Source organism: Piliocolobus tephrosceles, chromosome 3 (assembly GCF_002776525.5).
Source record: "Piliocolobus tephrosceles isolate RC106 chromosome 3, ASM277652v3, whole genome shotgun sequence".
NCBI lineage: Eukaryota > Metazoa > Chordata > Mammalia > Primates > Cercopithecidae > Piliocolobus > Piliocolobus tephrosceles.
In genome coordinates this window covers 81,653,981-81,678,049 of record NC_045436.1, presented here as the reverse complement: position 1 = coordinate 81,678,049, position 24,069 = coordinate 81,653,981, and the positions used below count along the sequence as shown (strand labels likewise).

Here is a 24,069-nt window from a genome sequence, read left to right as displayed (position 1 = left end):
AAACCAAAGTCAATTGTCTTTCAGCAAACTTTTAATGCAATGGAAAACAGCCATCTCATTGCTTTTTTGAAAACTGTGAATTTGCTTTAATCATCTTAGTTCATACACTATGTAGTTATTTTCTTAAATGTACACATTTACTTTGCAAACAATTTACAGTCTTACTTGTTAGATTAAAATTATAGATTTGTTTAGGAGATACAATAAATGTTTAGAATGTGTTTAATCTACAGCATACATTTGTTTCATTTCATGGCAATTTTCATTTAATTAATCTAGATTCACTGCCTCTGTTTTTATTACCAAGGTGTAAACAGAGAAGCCATAATTCAAACCAAGGTGTGACAAATTTACTTTTCATTTTCTTCTAGACCAAATAAAATTTTAGTTTTCAGTTGTTTCAGCCAATGTCTTTCAAACAGTAATTTCATGAGAATAGAATAAAATGTCTGGGGAAATTTTTAAAAGAAAAGTCCAATGTCACTTGCTTGACAAATACAAATAAACAGGTGAATTGGCACATAGCAAAGAAATCAAATCATACATTTGTTTGTGCAGAGCTGCTCCTAAACTTTTTGAGGCAATCCCTACAAAAGATGGCTAATAATTAAACAGAAGTAATCAAACCAAAGCTTTCAAAAGATTAACCTAGCTCACTAGAATAATAAAATGAAAATATACTCAAGTTTGGAATATGAGTATTAAACAAGAATTTAACAGTAAGATGAGTATTGAAACTGGAAATTCATGACCATGTAATCCATTTGTTTTCATAAATCATTCTTTTATCTGGAATAGTAAGTATTCATTCAGAGTGGAATGACCAGGTGGCCCCTTTGGGGCAAAACAACAAAGCACACAATAAAGAGAAGATTAAAAATCAGGAAATCTGCATTCTAATCCCAGCTCAGCCACTAAATCTGTGGTTCTTAAGAATTCATCTTATGGACCTCAGTTTCCTAATTTATAAGATGAAAGGGTTAGGGGTCAAAATTATAGAACTTCTGATATTCTTCTGGGCTTGATGCCATGCCACAAATGCTTTAAGTCAAGAAACTCTCTGAAAGGTATTTTTTCCTGGGTTTTAATCAGACACCAATTAGCATAGGGAAGGTAGCTGCAAAGGTTGAAGAAACATAACAATTTTCATTCCTTTCATAATAGGATTTGAAATCTGATGAAATGTTATTATTTTATCTGTAAAAACAGAGCATTGCTGTGTTTATGAAACTTTCTGCTGACAGGAGAAACATTATGTAACATGTGAGATGTCACTCTTCCAATTCTGTCAAAAGATTAGACATATAATTCTTTTTAGAATTTTAAGAAACAAAAAAATGCTGCCAAGGTTATCATGCTTCTAAAACCTTTATAATGTAAACAAAATGCACAAAGGAAATAGTCCATCAAAACCCTATGCTACAGCTTTGTTGTTACCTCTCGTATTACATAAAATATAGCAGTGGAAAATTCATAAATAGATACATACTTTACTATTAAACTCAACATTGAATCTGCCTCATTAATTGTTATAACTGAATTCTTGTTACTAAAATATTCTCTTAAATAAGAGAAAAAATTAGAATTTGCATCCACTTGGTATTTCTCTTGTTAATTATCTCAGGAAACTTCATACAAGATACTCTTTCTTTTAAATGTTTTAGTTGAATAGGTTAGGTCCTAATCTGCATTATATTCAAATGAGTCTTAATTTCTTCGTCCTAAATAAACTTCAAAATAATGCCTTTTATTACTTAAATACCAAAATTCTAAAACTTAATATTTATTTATCATGATAAGCAATATAGTGTAGCACTTAAGCATTAGGACTTTGGAGCCAGATTGTATGGATTAAATCTATACAATTTAATTTAATTCTAGTATTTAGTCATAGTGTCATTTGCACAAGCTACTTGAACTTAGGCCTCTTAATTTTCTTAATATTCAATTGATGACCACAACATCTGCTCAGTTATTAAACCTATGTCCAATGTATTCTTCCATGCAAATAAGTACTGCTAGTCCTCATTAATGGGGAATTCTGTTTATGCAAATTCATTTACTCACTAAAATTTGTTTGTAACCCCTTAGGATACTTTTCCAGGCATTTGCAGACATATGTATAGCAACGAAAAATTTTAGTCACCCAAAACACACATTCCCAGCTGGGGTCAAACAAGGCAACCCTATGCCTCCTTATTTCAGCTCTCATACTGTAAACAAATGTCCTGTTTGCAGGCCATTTGGTGCCACAACTCTCACAGCTTTTGTGGTTTATTTTTGTGAATTAGCTGTTTAAAATGGCCCCCAAGTACAGTGCTGAAGTGCTGTGTAGTATTTCTAAGCACTTGAAAGCACTGGCATGCCTTATGGAGAAAATACATGTATTACATAAATTCATTCAGGCATGAGTTACAGTGTTAATGGTGAGTTCAGTTTGAATCAACAGTATATATTAAATAAGGTATTTTTAAAAAGAAAGACACATAAAGCAAGGTTATGTATCAATTGATTGATGAAAACATTGTGACCAGACGCTCACAGGAACCTAACCCTATACCTCTCCTGGGAGCAAAGGAGAGCATTGACTTATTCGATTACTTTACAGAACATAACTACTGCAAATAATGAGAATCAAATGCATTTTAAAGCAATCCAGAGGCCCCTTTTAATTTTGGAGAGTGAGTTCATAATTGGTTTCCCATTGCAGCATGGCCAGTTATTTTCTGACTTATAGTGCCTTATTTTCTTTGTTCCTCCACAGTCATGGAGGCTCTGAGAGAAACTACGGCCCCTGTATACTGCTCCTCAGGGTTAGGCCAGAAAAACTGTGGAGCTGCGGGAGGCAACTGTGAGCATTCAAGTCCGTGACTTATGAGAGCTTCTCCCGGGCTATCTCTGTGTTCTGGGCCCACTCAGCTAAAATCCAAACCAGCAATGGTTAGAATCCACTTCCACAACCAACCTGCAAGTAGAAAGAAAGAGCAGTTCTACAGCCTTGATTCTCTGTTTTTTATTTTTATTGTCAGACATAGACAAACAACAGGAAAAACTTTGGGTGAAGAGGAATAGTTACTCTGTTGTTCTCAGATAATTTCTTTGAAAGACTGTACATTTTAAATATTTTGATATAAATTATTTATTTTGTTGATCTGTATGCTTAAGATTTGAAAGTTTTGTAAAATTGTAAAAATTGAGTTCTAAAATGATGATATTCTGTCATCCAAAGGATCTGCATGATGAGTTGACAAGAAGTATGAGAAATAAATGGAGCATGTCACCTCAAACCCAGAAGGGACTCATTGCTTACTGAATAATGGAGTGGATGGAATCCACCCTAAAATTAGCAGCAGTAATGATAGGAGGAGGAAAAGGAAGAAGAAAACATGGTGGTTAACAAATGGAATTGGAGAGGTAGGGATTTAAGGTACTTAGTGGCAGATTGAGTAAGAGCAGAGCAACAGAACAAGGATGTGGCAGGTGGTGCAAGATGCTCTGATTTCAGAAAAAGAGTCTTTGAGAACACACTGTGAAGTGCCTTCTTATCTAGGGCTGTGGGCTAGAATGGCCAGAGAGAAGTAGGCAATGAATAAAACAAGGTTGAAGCAGGACTTAAGGCCACAGACGAAGAGCCTGGGAGCTTGGAGTCCATGTGTGGAGGTAATTCTAGGAAGCAAAGGGAGATGTGAAGTGTTTGTTAGAAGTTCCTAGAATTGATATCAACTAAAATTAAATCTCACAATATTTAAATACGTTTATTTTCCATTTTCCACTAGAAAACCCAGACAATGTTGAGGCAATAAAAAGAGCTGGACAGTTTCATGTTTACCCCAATCCATCCAATCTGTAGCTAAACCCTGGTTCAAGTCAGAAGCCTCTAAAGATTTTATTTCTATACAAATGTGCTTGCATTCTTTTCCTCTACATTCATTAGAAAAAAATTTCTCTTGAAAATTACCAACTTTGTCTCTGCTGTGTCTTGACAAGACAATAACCAAGAACCAGGAAAAGATCCAGGAAAAGTTGAACAGTAAAGTGCACAAACCAGATGGGCTGGGTTGGGATCAGATGGTTGGGCATTCTGGTACAGAGCCATGCCTTACAGGTAGAATGCTACCTACTGGCCTTTGTTTAGATGGGTCTCACATGGACATTCAAGAAATTAGGGCCACAAAGCAGTAAATCAATATGTCTGGCAAGGAAACTTTACTTCATTAGTAAGGACTATTTCAGCATTTTAAAAGGAATTCCTTTTAGTCTTGAGCATTGGAGTTGTTCTTTTAAAATATTAAATGATTTAATAATAAAATGCACAAAGGCAAGGAGGTAAATCTAAGAAATCTTATGGGCAATAAAAGGAGTGGGTAGAACTTAAGATGCCTTTGGAAGCACTGTCATATATGTATTATAGAGACAAAATGAAAATGGAATATGAGAATGATTAGGGAAGCCCCAAGTGACAACCTGCTCTGCATATTTCAGATGTGCCAATATTTGTATTTTATAAATATTTATTTATATATTTATTAATATCTATTACATATATATTTAATAATTTAATCTATGTATTCAATACATATTTTATATATTTATATGTTATAGAGAGATTACAGATAACATATTTCTATCAACCTATCTCTATCTATCTTTCAACACACACACACATATACACATATTTTATTGATTTCTCTTGAGAACCCTGACCAGTACAGTGAGGAAGATGCTGTGGCAGCTTTGGTAAACCATAACTTACAGAAAGAAGGCATAAAAACAAGTTTTACATCTAAGTCTCTTTCCTTTTCAGAATAATGCAATGTGAGTTTTCAAACCTGAACATTTTTTAAAATAACTATTTGGTAATGGCAGAATCCAGTAAGCAAATGAGTCTTTTCAGAAAGGAGAGGGAGGTGTTCTTACGGTGTATTAATAATAGGGTGTGGTATACAGTGGTTTCTGAACTTCTCAAGAATTTCAAAGAATTTCAGACATTTGAGGATCATTACTGCATAACAACTGCAAAAGAAAGAGGGAGTTTCCTAAGTCGTAACTTATTCAAGACATTAATTAAAAAGCCCATTTGGCCCCACCTCCCCTCTGTGTGTATATGCGTGTGTGTGTTTCTAATTGAAGCCAACCCATGTAAACATTTTCCTAATTAAAATAAATGGATATTAGAGAGTCTATTTCCTGTTATCAGTTACTAATAGATACTATTTATGTTTCTTTTCCTAACTCTATGATATAATTATAGATGTGTATTACTGTTGACCCTGAAAAACCTACAATTTGTGTGTTGGCCCAGAGAAGACAAACATATGTGCCTTGGTACTTGAGCACAGACAGTTCAGTGCAGCATATTCAGAAGGCACACATGCCAATTTTTCATTCTGCTAATAGCAGATGCCATGAATAAGAAGAACAAAATAAAATGAAAAAATAAATGACAATCTAAATTAGTGCCTTAGTCCAATGAAGAAGAATAATTTTATTTGGGGAGCTCAAATATTACTAATTTGTATCTATTGATACCAAGGTTTTATTTCAGTCTATGGTTCACTTGGTTATCATTAGCTAAGTAATTAATATAATAAATTTTTATTGAGCACTAGAAATTCTTCTAGGGACTGGAAATTAATCTGTGAACCAAATAGGGCTTCCTCTTAAAGGGCAGTATTTACCCATAAAGACAAAATGGCTGATATGAAGGAAATCATATACTACGAAACAAAAATTACAATGTTTCTAGGATTGCAAAAATAATGAAAAGAGTATCTGAGGTTATTTCAAACTTGTCGTTATAAGTTATTCATTATAATAGTAATTTATATAATTAGGCAGAAAAACTTGAGAACCTTCCTTTAAATTTAAGATAATCTTCCCTATAAAGTTTCCTCTGACTGTCCTCTTTCTTTTGTGCTCCCATGACACCCTGAGCTCCTGCTCACTATAGGGTACCGGGGCACAGTCGTCCAGGGACTAGCAAAGTGGCCACTGGAGCTGGGCTGCCTGGATCCAAGTCCCAGCTCTGCCACTTACCATCTGGGCAAAGTATGCAACTTCTCACCCATAAAGTGAAGATTAAAATGGTAACTACCTCAGGATCATTGTGAGGAAGTAAATGACAGTGTAAGTAAAGTGCTTAGACCTGTTTGACAGAGTAAGCAAAACGCATGTTGAGTACTATGCGTAGGGCACACACTGTATTCATGACACTTATTTTTGTAGTTTTGTTTTCTCATTCATTGGTTTCTGTGCCCTCTGAGAGTGTGGGTTGTGTCCTGTTTATCCCACATTCTTCTACCTTCCTTCAGTATCTAGAAGAATACCTACTATGAAGTGGAGTACATTAAACTTTTTGTAAGCATTTCTGAGTTGTTGTTGTTGTTTTTTTAATAATGGTATGGGAAGACATATTTTTAGATGAACAGTCACTCTAAGACTACTTCATTCTGCATTCATGGTATTTTTTTTTTTGAGATGGAGTCTAGCTCTGTTGCCCAGGCTGCAGTGCAATGGCGCAATCTCAGCTCACAGTAACCTCCACCTCCCGGGTTCAAGCGATTCTCCTGTCTCAGCCTCCTGAGTAGCTGGGATTACAGGCATGCACCATCACACCAGGCTAATTTTTCTATTTTTAGTAGAGGCGGGGTTTCTCCATGTTGGTCAGGCTGGTCTTGAACTCCCGACCTCAGGTGATCCACCTACCTCGGCCTCCCAAAGTGCTAGGATTACAGGCATGAGCCATCGCGCCCGGCCTCTGTACCCATGATTTTAATTCAAGGACACAGAGTGATGGAATAAAAAATCTATCTTGACTTTAATTTGATTTATGTCAATTTGATTTATGTACATAAAAATGATGCCAATCAATTACTGTTCACTCAGTGGTTCTCACTGGTGATCCACAGAGGAGTAGAATCAGCATCATATAAAAATTTGTGAGAAATGTAAATTCTTGTACCCAACCCAGACCTACTGTATCAGAAATTTGAAGAGAGATGGTAGCAATCTGAATTTTAACATATCCTTCAAGCGACTCTGAAGCCTGCTAAAGTTTGAGAACCATGGCATTAAATAAAAGAAAGAATAGGGGCTTGGTTCTAATAATTAAACAAAAGTGGATAGACAAGAAAATTGGGGTTAACCTTACAGAGAGCTACATAAAACTGCAAAGTGTACAAAGTAGTGGACTTTCTCTCCATTCTGTTCACAGTTTCTGTAAAAAACTTCCCTCTTCTGTCATGGTTTACATATTTTAAAATACATTTTCAGTAGAGTAAATGGAAAATACTACAATAGAAGTGAAAATTATGTGTATTATATTTGCCCCGTATCTTGTTACATTTTATGAAGGTATGATTGACAAATAAAAATTGTATATATTCAGTGTGTACAACGTGATATTTTGATATATGTACACATTGTAAAATGATTACCACAATCAAGACAATTAACATACCCATCACCTCATACATTTATCATTTTCTGTTGTCTGTAGTGAGAACACTTGAGATCTACTCTTTTAGTACATTTCAAGGTACAATATATTATTATTAGCCACAGTCACCATGTTGGGCATTAGATCTCCAGTACTTATTCATCTTACAACTGAAGGTTTGTGTCCTTTGACCAATATCTCCTCTTTTCTCCCATCCCTGAAGCCCCCTAATACCATCATTCTACTCTCCGTAAGTTTGACTTTTCAAAGATTCTAATATAGATGACGTAATCATGTAGTATTTGTTTTCTGTGTCTGACTTAACTCACTTAGCACACTGCCCTTACGGTCTGTCCATGTTGTTTCAAATGGCAGCATTTCCTTTTTTTAAAGGTGGGATAATATTCATTTGTAGATGTATACCACATTTTCTTTATTCATTCATCCATCAAAGGACAATCACATTGTTCCCATATTTTGGCTACTGTGAACAATGCTGCGATGAATATGGGGGTGCAGATATGCCTTCAAGGCAGTGATTTTATTTCCTTTGGATATGTACCCAAAAGTTGCATTGATGGATCATATTACAGTTCTATTTTTATTTTTTATGACGGGCAAACATTGGAACATTTTTTAAATTAACTTTTTATTTATAACTGAAACATCATTATACATTTTTATAAGGTACAGTGTATGTTTCAATGCACACATACATTGTATAATGGTCAAATCAGGATAATAATTTCCATCACTTTTCATTTATCATTTCTTTGTGATGATATTCAAAATATTCTCTTATAGGTATCTATAAATATACACTACATTGTTATTTGCCATAGCCACCCTACTGTGTAATTGAGCACCAAAACTTATTCTTCCTAACTGTAACTTTGTACTCATCAACCAATCACCCCTAATTTCCCTGCCCTATGCCATCTGCAGCCCCTGGTAACCACTATCCTACTCTCTACTTCCATGAAATCAACTTTTTAAGGTTTCACGTATGAGTGAGATCATGCTGCGCTTGTCTTTCTGTGCCTGGATTATTCCACTTAAAATAATGTCCTTCAGGTTCTTCTGTTTTTGCAAATGACAGGATGTTATTCTGTTTTATGCTTGAAGAGTATTCCATTGTGATATATAACACATTTTGTTTATCCATTCATTTGTAGTTGGGCATTTACGTTGATTCCACATCTTAGCTATTGTGAATAATACTGCAATAAACATGGAAGTACAGATATATTTTTAATATACTGATTTCATTTCCTTTGGATATATATCCAGTAATTCAATTGCTGGACTATATAGTAGTTTTATTTTAAATTTTTTGAGGAACTTCAAGACTCTATTCCATAATGGCTGTACTAATTTATATTCTTATCCACAGTGCATCAGAGTTCCTCTTTTTCCACATTTTTTCCAAATTTGTTATTTCTTAACTTTCTCATCATAGCCATTCTGATTGGAATGAGGTGGTATTTCATTGTGGTTTTGATTTGCATTTCTCTAATGATGAGTGATGTTGAGCATTTTTTCATATATCTGTTGGTGATATGTAATTGCCATTTCCTCTATTTCTTTTGAAAAATGTTACATTGTCTTTTGCCCATTTTTAACTGGATTAATTCACATATATACGTAATAATATAATTTTCAAGTATAAGTAAACTCAATGTTGTAGTTCAGGGACAAAGCTTAACAGTATGGGTAAAATAAAACACAGGCATAAACAAATATATTAAACTATATCCTCTTTACAATGAGCATATTTTAAAACACGAGGAAAGTTTGAAAGTTAATGGAGAAAAAAAGATAACTGCGCATATAGTAGCTATATATCAAGAAAGCTGAGGTAGCTATAATAAGATTTGACAAAAAAATTAAGGCAAAAACCATTACTAGAGTTAGAAGGTCATACTTTCATGATTTTTATGAGGAAGACATAGTTAAACATTTTAGGTGTCTAAAAATATAGGCTCAAAATATACAAAGCATAAAAAGGAAGTGAAGGAATATAAGGAGAAACAAAATCGTTATCTTAGGGGCTAATTTTAACATACTTCTCACTGTGGTAGAATAAGATTCAAAATTAATAATGCCACAGAATATTTGAATAAAGCAAGTTTAATATAAAGAAATATGTAAAACATTGTACCTGACAACTGAAGAATGATTATTTTTTAATGTACATAAGAAATATTTATTTGGAAGAACTGATCATATGTTGAACTTAAAGCAAAGCTCAATAAATTTCAAAGATGTAAAAAGGTATATAAATGGACAATTACAAAAGGTACCTTTAGAATAACAGCACAGACCTTTGTAAATATCAGATGAAAGTAAAAGGGGGATAAACTTCAGTCAAATCAGTAACTATTGATTAAATCATCTACTTTAAAAATATTTTAAAATTGCAATCCCAATTAAAGCCCACATCATGCTAACTTCCAAATACCCTTTATACAAAACAAATTGAAAATCACATGCTAAACAATATTTATAATAATTTATTTCTTAGAGAAATATGCAATCAATAGCATTTTTAGAAAAACAGTATTGTTAGAATAATATTTCAACTAAATATTACCCATTATATTCCTACAAAAGTAATTTCCATTTGCATCTTGTAGATAATGATCACAAGCAATATAATTTCTTATAGTCAACCAGGTGTCATGGGTAGATAGAGGACATGCTTATTTTTCAGGTTTCCATCATTGTCAAAAGTTTGTTCTGTGAGAATGTATGAATAATTCTCATATTTCAAGGTCATCTTTTCAGCTTCCAAGATGACTCAAGTCAGAAACTGATACTTAGCTAGACAAGAATGGCGTAAAAGTGGCTGGAGATGGGCCGGGCACGGTGGCTCACGCCTGTAATCCCAGCGCTTTGGGAGGTCGAGGCGGTCGGATCACGAGGTCAGGAGATCGAGACCATCCTAGCTAACACGGTGAAATCCCGTCTCTACTAAAAATAAAAATAAAAAATTAGCCAGGCGTGGTCACAGGTGCCTGTAGTTCCAGCTACTGGGAGGCTAAGGCAGGAGAATGGTGTAAACCTGGGAGGCGGAGCTTGCAGTGAGCCCAGATAGCGCCACTGCACTCCAGTCTGGGCAAGAGGGCAAGACTCCCTCTCAAAAAAAAAAAAAAAAAAAAAAAAAAAAGTGACTGGAGATAATGCAGCCAACTACTTCAGCCTTCAAGCCTTGTCTGCTCTTTATCATCTGCATCTTGATGCTGGTGTTCTCCCACTTTTTGAGTTCTTTGCCTAATCTGTTACTTTTTTTGATGCACCTGCTATTCTGTCCTTTGTATTTCACATGGACTTGTTCACAATTTGTCCTATAGCTTCTAGTCATACCTTTCCCAATATTTATGCATCTTAACTGAGTCTTATTTATCTGATACAAACTCTGGAGATGCTTAAAATAAGGAAAGGGTATACAGCAAATGAAACTGAGGTTCACTACATTGGAAAATGAGCAAAAAAGCAGTCAATTTAAATTTTACATAGACCTGTTCTACGTTTTATCTGGATAGCTCTTTTTCCTCTCCACTCATTAACATTTTGCATTGTCTCAATCAGTCTGCATTCCCATCTGTTTGTAGATATTTTGTGGCTTGATATGTTTGGGGTACATAGTGAACCAGAATATTAATGCTTTATCTTCCCAGGCATTTGCTCTATAAATAATACCTATTGATACTGAGTTTCACTAGAAACCAATATATCTACATTATTTTCATGGCACAAAGAATTGGGAGTACCTAGATCCATGGGGGTACATTTCTAGCTTTAATGGATGGTGTTGTGTATATCACAAGTTATTTTGTGGCTTTTTTTCACTTCTCTCTGGAGTAGGACATGACATGTTGATCATATTCTTCTCTCAGAAACATTATCTTCAGTTGGCTTTTAAGAGACCTTCAGTGACTGCTGCTTCTCAGTCTCTTTATGGAAATTTCTCTCCTAGTCCTCTAAATACAACAGTGCGTAGGACTCAGACCTTTGCCTTGCTCTGCACTCTCTGCAGAATAATCTCATTCAGGCTATGGCTGTGAATATCACATATGAGCTCCTTCCTGGGTGTTTGATTTACATACTTAATACCAACCAATTTATTATATTTTAATGAACATAGCCAAACTAGAACTTTTGATCACACTGTCAAAACAGTGTCATCACACTGTCAAAACTATTCTTGCCATAGCTCCTCTATTTCAGTTAACAGCATTGATATTTATTTATATTTTTATAAACATGTCTTTAGTTACACACAGACCAATCCTCTCTTTCTTTCACCTACAATCTATCAGCATGTCCCACAATCCTTACTTTCAAATATCTACCAAGCTCAAGCAAGTCTCATCACTTCCACTGCTACCACCCAGGTAACAGCCACCTTCAAGCCTCTCCTGCCACTACTAGGACAGTCTCCTATCTGGTGTCCCTGTTTCCATTTTTACACACCATAATCTATTCTCTGCCTAACAGCAAGAGTAATATTTTGTCTTATATAATTAGATGATATTAAGCGATGTGTAAAATCCTCACATGGCTTTTCATCACTTACTAACTCTCTATCCTCTTTATTTTTCTCATAACCTTTATCACTATTTGCAATGGTCTTATTTTGTTGCTACTGTTTTATTTCTCTGTTACTCTCAATGACTTAAATAAAAGTTTCATGAAGAAGAACTTTCCTGTGCAGGCTGCCTGTTCCTGGAGCACCTAGAAGAGTGGCACTTACTTTGCACTTGTTACATAAATGAATAAATAAGATCACTTAATAATCTTTCACATCAAGGTGCTTCTAATTGGGAGAAAATACTATGCCCACAGGCTTTCCTTTTTCATCTATAATTACAGAGTCCTCTACTTTTTCAGAACATGTGTTGTTATGGTAATGGAAATGAGCTGAGAGGGGATTATAAAGGTCATTGAAAAGTGGAGAAGGGCTTATCATTCCTAAATGTTTGTTCCTTAAAGCTGGACTCAGGATAGCACATTGCCTGTGATCCGCAGTGTTAGGTTGCATCCTGAGGCCAGATTTACTTGACTCTGTAAGAATGTCCTGTCTTCTCTATCTATGCTTCTTGTATACTGAGGCCAGAGGTAATTCCTTGTCTACGGAGTGATTCTAGGATGAAGGCGGCCAAATTCTCATCCTGGTATCAACTTTGTTGTTTATTTTTTTTCCTTCTTTCTCTCCCTTCTTTTTTCCTTCCTGTTTTGTACTCACAGACTCCAACCACAGTATGTTTGTAAGCATGCCTTTTCAAACTTCACATCAGGGGAAATATAGAATCTTTGAAGAAACACTGTAAACGTGAGTAACAATAGTATAATTTTGGAAAAATCCTTTTTTTGTTACTCAGGTAAAAAAAATTTGAAAGATTCAAGCTGGCTGTTTTATTTTATATTATTTGATTCAAACAGAAGCATCAGTTCATAAAATTAGCTTGAGAATATGCTAAAATTATTATTGACAAGAGGTGAAAATTTGTACTTGTGGGTTGTATTAGCAAAAAAAGAAAAAAATGGAGTGGAAAAATCTATAATTTAACAGTCAATTTACATGCCAAATCTCCAATTTAATCACTAGAAGTTTTTATAATGTCTTAGGTATACATCAATCCCTAATTTAGTGTATTTACTTAATGATGATGTGTTTGCGACTAATTTGAAAGGAATTTACATGACTACATTTTTCCCTACCATCTATTACTTTTCATCCTGGAAAAAATACTCTTGCCCATTTTTTTTTCTTTTACATTGATTTCTTCACAGCTTCCGAATTTCTTCTCAGGTGGTTTAAAATGCAAACGGAACAGGTCACTAAAACTTCATGCTTTGCAAAATTCATATACTGCAAAAAATCTCAAAAAAGTTTCTTATAAATATCTCCTCAGTGTTGATTTTATCTTTTCCTAATTTTCTTTTCAGAGAGTAGTAATTCCTCACTTGTTAAAAGTCTTCTTTCTCTGTAGAGCCATGATACATTATATAATATTTGGTTCCATCCCACAAATATCAAAGAAAGGGGCAGCCATCAATGATTTAAAAACATAATTTTTAAATAAGATTTTTGATGTTAACAAAACCCTAAGATAATTAGGAATAAATGTAACAAAGATTGTCAAAAGTTTTATAAAATACAATATTTTTTGAAAGCTGTAAACAGACCCAAATAAAGTATCATTTTTTTTTACCATATTAATCTACATTTTTATTCCAATTTTACAGAGTTTTTCATGGAAAACTGACATACTGATCTTAAATACCATAGGACAAATAAAGGAAGTGGAACAAAAATCATTTAAAGAAAAAGTAGGGTCCAGCTCTAATACATACCAAGATTTATTATAAACTTTAATCATATGCTCACATAAAATACCGTATAAAAGACAAGCCACTAATTAAGTACACATTTGCAAATGTGAAAAACTGACAAATAGTTACTATTTAAAATACGTATACTGAAAAAGAAAAAAGCATTTTCAAACTTCAATAAGAAAAGAATAACAACTAATAGAAATAAATGAAGCCTATTAAATGGAAATTTACTAAAGAAAAATCAACTTAATAAACAGAAGATGCTCAACTATGTTTGTAATTAAAATATTATTTAAAGAGTGAGATTCTCAACAGCTGTCATACTGGCAAAAATAAATAGCTTTACAATTCTTAACGTAGAAGAGATGTGGAGCAATGCCACAATACTGCTAGTGAAATTATTAATCAGGGCAAACATTTTTGATAGAAATTTGAAAATATCTAGCACTGTACATATGTACATATCTGTTTAGAACAGAAATTTCACTGATACGTAGCTCCATCCCACAGGTATCAAGGAAAGCAGCAGCCACAAATAATTAAAAAATATAATTTTTAAATATGACTTTTGATGTTAACAAACTCATAAGATAAAGAGGAATAAGTCTAACCAGCGTTTTCAAGGTAATTATATCGCCTGAGAAATTATTATATATATGCATAGGGTTTCATATGCAAGATTGTTCACTGTAGCATTACTTGCAATGATAAAAAATGTAAAAACAACACTAGTATTTATTAGTAGAACAGATACGTATTATGCTGTAATCGACTGAAATAATCCTATAGAACATTTAAAATGATGACCTAGATCTACATATATACATATATAGATAAAAAATTTATATGAATAAAAAATAATAAGTTGAAGGAAAAAGTATGATGTAATTTACATAAAATTTACAAAATTGTACAGCAATATATGTTAATCATGAAAACAAATACACATAATGAAAGGACGAAGAACTGCACAGGAATGATTGTCAAGAAATTTAATTAAGGCCGGGCACGGTGGCTCAAGCCTGTAATCCCAGCACTTTGGGAGGCCGAGATGGGCGGATCACGAGGTCAGGAGATCGAGACCATTCTGGCTAACACGGTGAAACCCCGTCTCTACTAAAAATACAAAAAAACTAGCCGGGAGGTGGCGGGGGCCTGTAGTCCCAGCTACTCAGGAGGCTGAGGCAGGAGAATGGCGTGAACCCAGGAGGCGGAGCTTGCAGTGAGCTGAGATCTGGCCACTGCACTCCAGCCTGGGCGACAGAGCGAGACTCCATCTCAAAAAAAAAAAAAAAAAAAAAAGAAATTTAATTAAAATAATGTTTTTTTCCGAGGTGTAGAATCACAGAGTGAAATAGAGAAATTCGACCAGATCCATAATGTTTTATTTGTTAAGAAAAAAAGATCTGAAGCAAAGCAAAGTGTTAAAATCTGACAAAGCTACAGAGTGTTCTTTATATTATTGTCTATATTTTTCTGCATGTTTAAATTATTTAATGATACAAAAAAGACAATCCAATGGACATTTAGTTCTCTTCCACTGAATTAGCAAATGATCTATTTTCTGTGAACCTAAAGATATTACTAGTCCCAGACAAGTCTTTGAGCTACAGTTACCACCACATAATGTACTGAATATCCAGTTCATGCTCCATATTTCAAAGATATATTTGGAGATAATATTCTGAGTTAATACTTTCACAATCCTGGGTGATCATCTGCTGTCCTCTTTCAGATTAAAATATTGCTACCAATTATAAATGAATATATGCTTTGACATGCTTTTCTATAAATTGGCATGGGTTCTACTGAACCAGTTCTTTCTAAGTGAAGGTAGATATTCTGGGAAAAAATAACCTAGTTTAATTTTTCCTAAATTAATTGCCACTTATGATAACTGAACTGGGAACTGTAGCCCCTTTAAAAACAAGCATTTTATTTATTTATTTATTTTGGATAAATTTGAGGTACAAATGGAATTTTGTCATAGATTGTAAAAAGTAAAAATAAAAACAAGCTAAACTATGTTTTTTCCTGTCCATGACAGGAGATTCTCTGCATTATTCAGGTTTTGGAAGGGCTCTGAAAAGAGTTATGAAAATTCTTGGATCTGCTGCAGTGAGATTTATGAGACTCTGCAGCAGGCTTGAAACTCAGACTAGGTGAGAACTACAGAGGGGCTAAAGCAATTGTGTTTACCTAAGTGTGCTGTTCCACTTCACCATCACACCATGTCATTTTTTTAATGACAACTCACAGCATGTGTGTTCATATATAAATCTACCACTGAAACAGAAGTTGCTTAAAATAATACTCATACTTCAAGTGATGTACTCTGGTATTTTCTATTCAAGTACGGTACACATCAGCTCAAAACTGCCTATCACAATCTTTCATATTGACTTCACAGTTGCTGATGATTCACACACTAGAAAGTTGTTCATGAATTAGTTCTATGACTCGCGTGTTCAAAAGTTCTGTATTGCATTAATACATCAAGCTTATTTAGAAACCTGATAACATTCTACTCCTAGAGAGAACATCTTTGTATGGAAAATTCTTGTCAATGGAAAGCACTAATTTTAAATCAATAATGAAGCATTACAAGGTAAGAGAACATTAAAGCGGAATGTTATTTGTTACGTATTTTCCCTCTTATTTCCACCCACCCCTATAACGCAAGAAAACATGAGTGTATTGTGTAGAGAGGAATAAAAAATGACTAAGACATATTGACATGGAATGGTATTTTACTTATTATAAGTGAAGTGGCAGGAAACTAAACCCAGAATTTACCAAAATAACTTTAAAGAGAAGATGGGGCAATAATAAAATTTTTGGTTGATATAGCGTTTCACTCTAAACTTTTAAAGAACCATAGGTATCTGCAGGTAATTCCATGACAAATCCTTAGGGTAGGTCAATCTCAATGTATACTTTCTCAATTCCTTATGATTATGTTCTCTCAGAGTGATTCAATTTCTCAATTTCCCATAGCTAAGATATAGAGAAATAAATAATAACTGTTTAATAAATAAAATAGTTCACCAAATAATTAGACACCTGTCCTCAGGGATAGATACCTGGGGTTACACCTGATTCATGGTTTGCTGAATTTACCTCTCAGAATGCCTCTAGTAGGTTCTTCAACAACCCACCATTTCTCTCTCCAATTCCCTTGATTAATATATGTGTAAAGGTAACTTAAACCTTATCAGCAGGAACATTATGAAACACAGGTGCAAAGTCTTAAAGACTAGATATTCTGAAGCTGACATTGATCCGAGACTACTGGGTCAAGGAGGCAAGCAAAACCCTAGCTCAGTCATATTGTCTTTATTGCATATTCTTATTACATATATTATGGTATTTTGTATTTTCATTAGAAATTAGAGCTTAATGTTATGGAGATTCTTTGGCTCTGTTATATATAGGTTTTATAACATCTGTTATGCAATAATACCCAGCAATAATGCTTCTGAATGAGCTATCTGGATTACAGTAAACTTTTCATTTTTAGCTTTAAATTTTTTAATGTTGTAATTTTTTTCAGATACAAAATTATCATTAAATTATAGTGATGGTTCAAAACTTTCATATACTATTATCTTTATAACCTTTGTAAAGAGAGGCTAATTTTTTTTTCTGTGTCAAAATTCAATATAAGGAAGATTATCTTGCTGGTCTGTAGTACATTGAAGAGATTAGGGGCCAGTAAATTTGATTGCTCATTAAAATCACCTGGGAAACTTAAAAACTATTGATGGCTGGGACCTACTCCCAGATTAATAAATTGGTTGAGGGTATGGCTTGGGCATAGGAGGTTTTAAAAGCTACACAGGTGATTACAATATGCAGCGAAGTTTGCGAACAATTGCTCTAAGGTCTTGGTACCTAGTGAGAGGTCCGAGGTATAGCAGCATCAGCTTCACCTGGAAGCTTCTTAAAAGGCAAACACGGCCACTGCACTCCAGCCTGGGCGACAGAGCGAGACTCCGTCTCAAAAAAAAAAAAAGAAAAAAAAAAGGGCAAACACTTAGAATGTACCCCATCCCTGCTGAAACAGATTCACATTTTCAGGGGCTCTGATATAACCCATCCAGAGTTCTCCATCTATAAAAATAAGGGACCACAATTGTCTCAGCTTTTTTAGCTCTAAAATTCATATTCCACAACCTAAACAGTATACTGAGAGGCAGTTTTAATCTTATCTAGAATTCTTTATGTGTAAAACCAAGAGACCAAAACCATGCCATCTTCTCCATCTCCACAATTTCGATTCCAAAAGCCTAAGCAAATATAATGCTGAGGAAATTTGTAAAATTGTGTCATAATTCCATCTTCATATCATTGTATGTACTTTCTCTTGCCTAGAATTCCTTTCTCCTTTCTCTTTCTTCATCGGTTCCCTAGCTTGAATGAAGGTTGTGATTAGGATCAAATTGCTCAAGATACAAACGATTATAGGAGATGAGGAGATGGATCAATTAATAAAGCCATGAGGTGAGGAGTGGTTTGTGGAACAGAAGTTCCTAATTCAGACTTTTGAGATAATTTCCAAATAGAACTAACCTGTTACCCAGCTTGCTTTTTATTCAATTAAGTATACTTTGGAACATCATTCAAGCCAGCAAATACATTTCCAATAACATTATTTTCTGATGGTTGTATTAATAGATGCACCAATATTTACATAATCAATTATCTATCTTTAGAAGATTATTTTCATTCTTTTTGCGACTATAATTATTTAAGACCTAGGTAAAATTCCACTTCCTTTTTGAAGCACACCCTGAAAAATAATGTACCATTTATCTAAAATTCTATTGTTAATATAATCACTACCACAAAGTTTATCTCATTGATTCTTTCTGTAAATACATGTATATTATTTGTTTCTCCAATTAAACTACGTGTTGTATGTAAAGAATCATATGTTCCTTTTCTATTCTCATCTAGTATTTAGTTTTGTAAGTGAATTACATATTGTTAAAATATATATTGGAAACAAAAATAAAATGTCACTAATTTCACAAGAGTACTTATTCACAGCTAGCATACCACTGGCTTTTCTTCCTAACGGAACCTCACCATTATGCAGCTTCTTACATATCTAGGTGAATCACAAGAAGCTGTGCCTTACGACGCCTACTCTTTTCTTATTGTTGTATTTAAGCCTTCCAGGCTGATGACAAAACTGCTTTAAATAGCACAGAAACCCTACAGAAAATAAAACTTTGCTCATTAATTTTTAGTATGTCAACATTAGACTTATCATATTCTTTAGCTTCATGTCTGTCATATTCACCATTATATCTCTAGTGTTTCACACATAGCCAGCATATAAATGAATTATAAACAGTATGTCAACAAACTATGCAGGAACAAAAAAAAAGTTCTAAAATATACTACTGAGCTCAAGATGACATCTGGAAATATAATTTTTCATGTATAGCTCCTATATATACTTTTCTTGATATCTGTATATTTTTAACCACATATGTAATACATAGTTGTTGTAGAAAATACAGATTCAATAAGATGAAACAAGATGTAATATTTGAAATTGCACAACCCAAACACAACTACTGTGAACACTAGCTGCACACCTGTCCAGACCATATGCTGTTAAATGTACATGTACTTTTTTACACAGATGATCACACTCTCTGCTACATAGCCTGGCTTTTATTCATGTAAGTATACATCAAAACATCACCCCGGCAAGCAAATAAATTTATAATATTAATTTCTGGTGGTTGCATTAATAGATGTATGAAAATAGGTATAATCAATTACTTGTCTTTGTAAAGTATTTCCACTTTTTGGTTATTATAAACAATTATATGATGAATAATTTTTATCATAAATGAAGTTGCCCAAACATTTCCTTAGAGTAAAAGTCAAGAAGTAGGCTTGTTAATTGCAACAGTTATGTGCATTTTTAAGGCCTGAGATTAAAAAAAAATTACCAAACGAACATTCAGGAGTTTGTACTAATGTACCTTTTCACCAGGAGTCAGGAGTTGTCTAAATCATCTCATCGGCAGAGCAGCTACCTATATTTTTGGTTATAACATTTATTAAACAGTTACATAGAATGGAATGTGATATAAAAAATAATTGATGCAGCTGGAAAATACTCACATTTGTTTTGAGAGCAAATTTCAGTTTGAAGAGATTGGAACTCATAATATGGTATCTCATGTTTGAATATGGATGTAAGGACACCATCAAGTTCTTCAATGCCATTCTGTTTTCAAGTGAAAAACAATTTTCACTAGGTTAATTATTTACATAGAAACTCATTTGAGTGCAATTTAATGAAAATTTATTAACTGGGGTAAACAATGGCTAATCTTTAGTAATACTGATAACTTTTTAGAAAGAATAAATCAAAGCATAAGGGCCTTGCCTAAAAACCAATTATTAAGATAACAGAAAAATGGACTCAAGAAATAAAAGTCTCTGCTTTTGGATAACAAACTATAACTTTGCTCAAATACAAATTTTAAAAGAGAATTGCAGTAGGTCAAGGATAACCATGAAATTTGTTTCAATAATAAATTTCGGTAAAATATATTTTGCAGTTTAATCAATGAAATAATAAAATGAGTCTTTTTCTTTAACTTAAGGATCAAAAGTTAGATGGTCTTAAATTACATTATTGCTGTGTCTAAGTGAGGGAAAATATTTATCTTGGCCTTTCTTTTCCCCTGCAGATACAGAGTAACTATATTCTACTTTATTTCCCTAAGCTAAGCATTTTGGGAGGAGCCATCCAATATTCAAGTGTTCTACTGCCCATGATATAACCTGTTACAAAGACCAGTATTCTTTTCAAGTTGTGTTTTGTCGTGCTATGACTGGGACCAAATTGCTCAAGACACAGATGTTTATAGCTAAGGAGGTGGGCTAATCAACAAAGTCATGGAATGAGGGGGCAACTGTGGAACAAAAGTTTCTAATTAAGAATTTTGAAAGGATTTCCAAAAATAAAACCAGAAATATTATCAAGATATAGTCACAAATTAAATAACTAGATTGAAAAAAAGACATTTTTGTTCCTTTATTTCTTAATTTTTCAGAATTCTGGGTGCAAGTAATAAAGTGGTTTAGGTCTCCCTGGATTTCTTGAAAGTTGTGCTAAGAAGTGTAAAGAAGGAATGAAAAATCCTTTTCTCCACTTGTAGCTATGTAACGCAGAACAAAACCCAGCATTCATAAGCATCTAATAAACACCACAGACTATGCAAAGCCCTCAGCTCTGGAATATATTTTCTAAAAAAAGAAGAAAGGAAAATGTGACAACAAACTCTGCCTTCCAAAAATTCAGTAATGTAATCACATATGGGCAATGAAGAGTCCCTGGTACCATGTTGAAACTCACTATGAGTTAGGTATAGTGTGGGCAAAAGGAAACTGCCTCAGTTGCACAAAGAAAGAACTGGCCAGCAAAGGCTTTATGGAAGACATGCTCCAAATGGAGATGACCACACACACAAGAAGCATTCTAGACTAAACAAACAAATTGCATATAGGCATGTAAGTGTCATATGCATGGCCTGGTTAAGGACTCTATGTTCCATAAGAATACAGAAGAATGAGAGATAAAAAGGAAGTGGGTATTTCAAATAGGGCCTTAAACACCTGATAAGTTTGCAATTCATTTTGTACACAATGAGTGACTGTTTCAGGTCTATAATGCTTAATGTGGAAACATTTGTTATGTGAAATAAATTAAACTTATTTAGGTTTCAGCATAATTATGATTGTTTATATGTTGAGTATTTATATTCGGTAGAACCTATCCTATAAATGAAGCTGACACAATTTTATATTAGTTCATATTACTGTTTTAATCTCTTCAGGAAGCCTTTGAAAGAAGCAGTGGGGCAAAAAATTATTGGTAATATGTTCACATTTTATACTAAAGCTTAAAAAATGTGTTTTAGTGATACAAAATGATGAGAGAAATTTTAAATATATGGAAATCATAACATTAGTTTGTAAACTTTCTTTAAAATGTGTGTCAATGGCCTTGACAGTTCTGCATAGCATATTATCTAGCCATTGACATTTTTACATGAGGAGATCCATTCACTATTTCTTCTTAAAAATATACAAAATCTAGTGGATAGAGATTGGTGTGGCATAAAGTTATTATACTCACGTATAAGTTAGGCATAAAATAGCTTCTGGGATTCCTTCCAGATCTGAGATTCTAAAACACAGATGAGAATTCAAAAGAGCAAGAGTTCCTACTAGGAATATGAAAACTACCATTTCTCATGGAGGGTACCACAGCACTTTAATGTGAGAAATGCTATAGATAATATAATTAATTTTAAAAATAAAGTAGCAATGTATTCAGAATCAGAAAAAAAGGTTGCTACATAGACAAAGACAATTAATTAGGAAAGAATACAGATAACTCTTAATATTCTAGCCCACCATAGTTAGTTGAATCTAATCACTTCTATTTTAATTTAATAATCATACTCCTAGTATTATGCTTGCATATAAATAAGTGGTATATAACACAAAACAAAGATGTGAAAAATCACAGAAATGGCTGTGAAAAATAATCCCAAGATTTCTCCCTAGAAGACAACCTAACCAAAAATATCTGACTTGAGTAGTTATGCTCCTTTAAAAACTGTGTTTCAAAGACACAATATGTAACATTTCTAAACATTGGCATTGACATTTTAAAATGACAAAAATTAGAATTTTTCTCTCCTTATAATAAATTGTGCAACCCAAAGAACATTTGATGAAGCTGATACAACTGTATGAATCTTTCAAAAAGGAAGATTGAAATAAAATAGTATAAAGTTTGCTCATCAAAAATCACATTTATCCTAAGACTTTAGTTAATGAACTTGATGTTAAATTAAGAATAGAATAAAATGATGAAATTATATTAGTATTATTATTTTGTTATAGAACAAATGAAATACCTATCCATAATAAATACATATAAACATACACATATACATGCCTACATGCATCTGTATTTATTGAGAATAATGGAAAAAGAAAACAGAAAACAAGACTGAGAAATGAAATAGCCAGAAGTCTGGTTAAAAAACGACACTTTATGTGTATGAAGAAAGTGTTAGACTACTCCCAAGAATAAGGGATTGATGAATGTAACTTAAAAATCATTTGCATACGTATTTATAAATCACAACTCTATTTGAATCTCAAAGTGTTACATAAATTTACACTTATTTCTGATAAACAACTTTGTTATAATTAGTACTTCTTCCTAACTAGAAAATATAAATATAATAAAGATATAAATTTTATTTTAAATAATATTCAGAATTACAGACGACTTCTGGAAATATGTAGTAGTCCTACTTTCCTTTTTCCTCTCCCTAAATACAAACAAAATGTCCAACTTTCAGTAGAAAATCACTTTTTATATGACATATCTGGAAGACTGCAAATCGATTGTAAAGAAACAACCAATAAAAATGCCAACACCAAGAGGACAAAGACATTAGAATTATCTGTCAAAAGTTTGAAAACAGCTCTGGTAAAAAAAAATAGTTCAGCAAGCAATTATAATCATGCTTGAAACAAATAAAAAATAGAAAGCTTTATCAGGAAAACAGAAATTCTCAGCAAAAAAATAGAAGATACAAAGAAGAACCAACTAGAATTTTTAGAACTGAAAATACAAAAATCAAAATTATACCTCACTGGGTAGGCTTAACAGTGACATGAAGAGAGCAGAGGAAACAATCAATGAACTTGAAGACATAATAAAAATTACTCAATCTGAACAATAGGAAGAAAATACACTGAAAGAAATAAGCAGAATTTCAAGCACTTGTAAGACTATAAAGAAAGATTGAACATTCTTGTGATCAGAGTCCCAGGAAGAGATGAGAAACAAGGTGGGGATGAAAAAGTAGACAAGGAAGTAATTCCTAGAAACTTTCTGAATTTGGCAAGAGGCATAAACCTATAGACAGAGCAAGCTGTGAAAAGCAAAATCAGGATAAACCCCCCAAATTCCTAGCCAAGACTAATCACAAAAGTTCTGGAAACTAAATACAAAGAAAAGATTTTGAAAAAAGCAAAAAATAAATAACACTGTAACTATATGGCAAAAACAATTAGATTGCTAGAAGCAGCTATGAAGAGCAGAAAGAAGTGGCAAAATATTTGTCAAGTGTTAAAAGAAAGGAACTATCAACCCAGAATCTTATGTCCAGCAAAAATACCCTTCAGGACTGAAGAGAAAATCAAAGCATTTCTGCTTTGAAAAACTA

At 33.4% G+C, this 24,069-nt stretch overlaps 1 protein-coding gene across 7 annotated transcripts in view; it reads right to left on the bottom strand.

The window, feature by feature from the left end:
- Nucleotides 1-24,069, bottom strand: part of LOC113224983 (B-cell scaffold protein with ankyrin repeats) — a 227,903-nt gene that overhangs the window by 88,635 nt on the left and 115,199 nt on the right. For all 7 annotated transcript variants that reach the window (XM_026455030.1, XM_026455025.1, XM_026455026.1 and 4 more), the window contains one exon: nucleotides 19,928-20,033. In XM_026455030.1, the coding sequence (XP_026310815.1) occupies nucleotides 19,928-20,033 (106 nt within the window). The remainder of the gene's footprint in view (nucleotides 1-19,927; nucleotides 20,034-24,069) is intronic.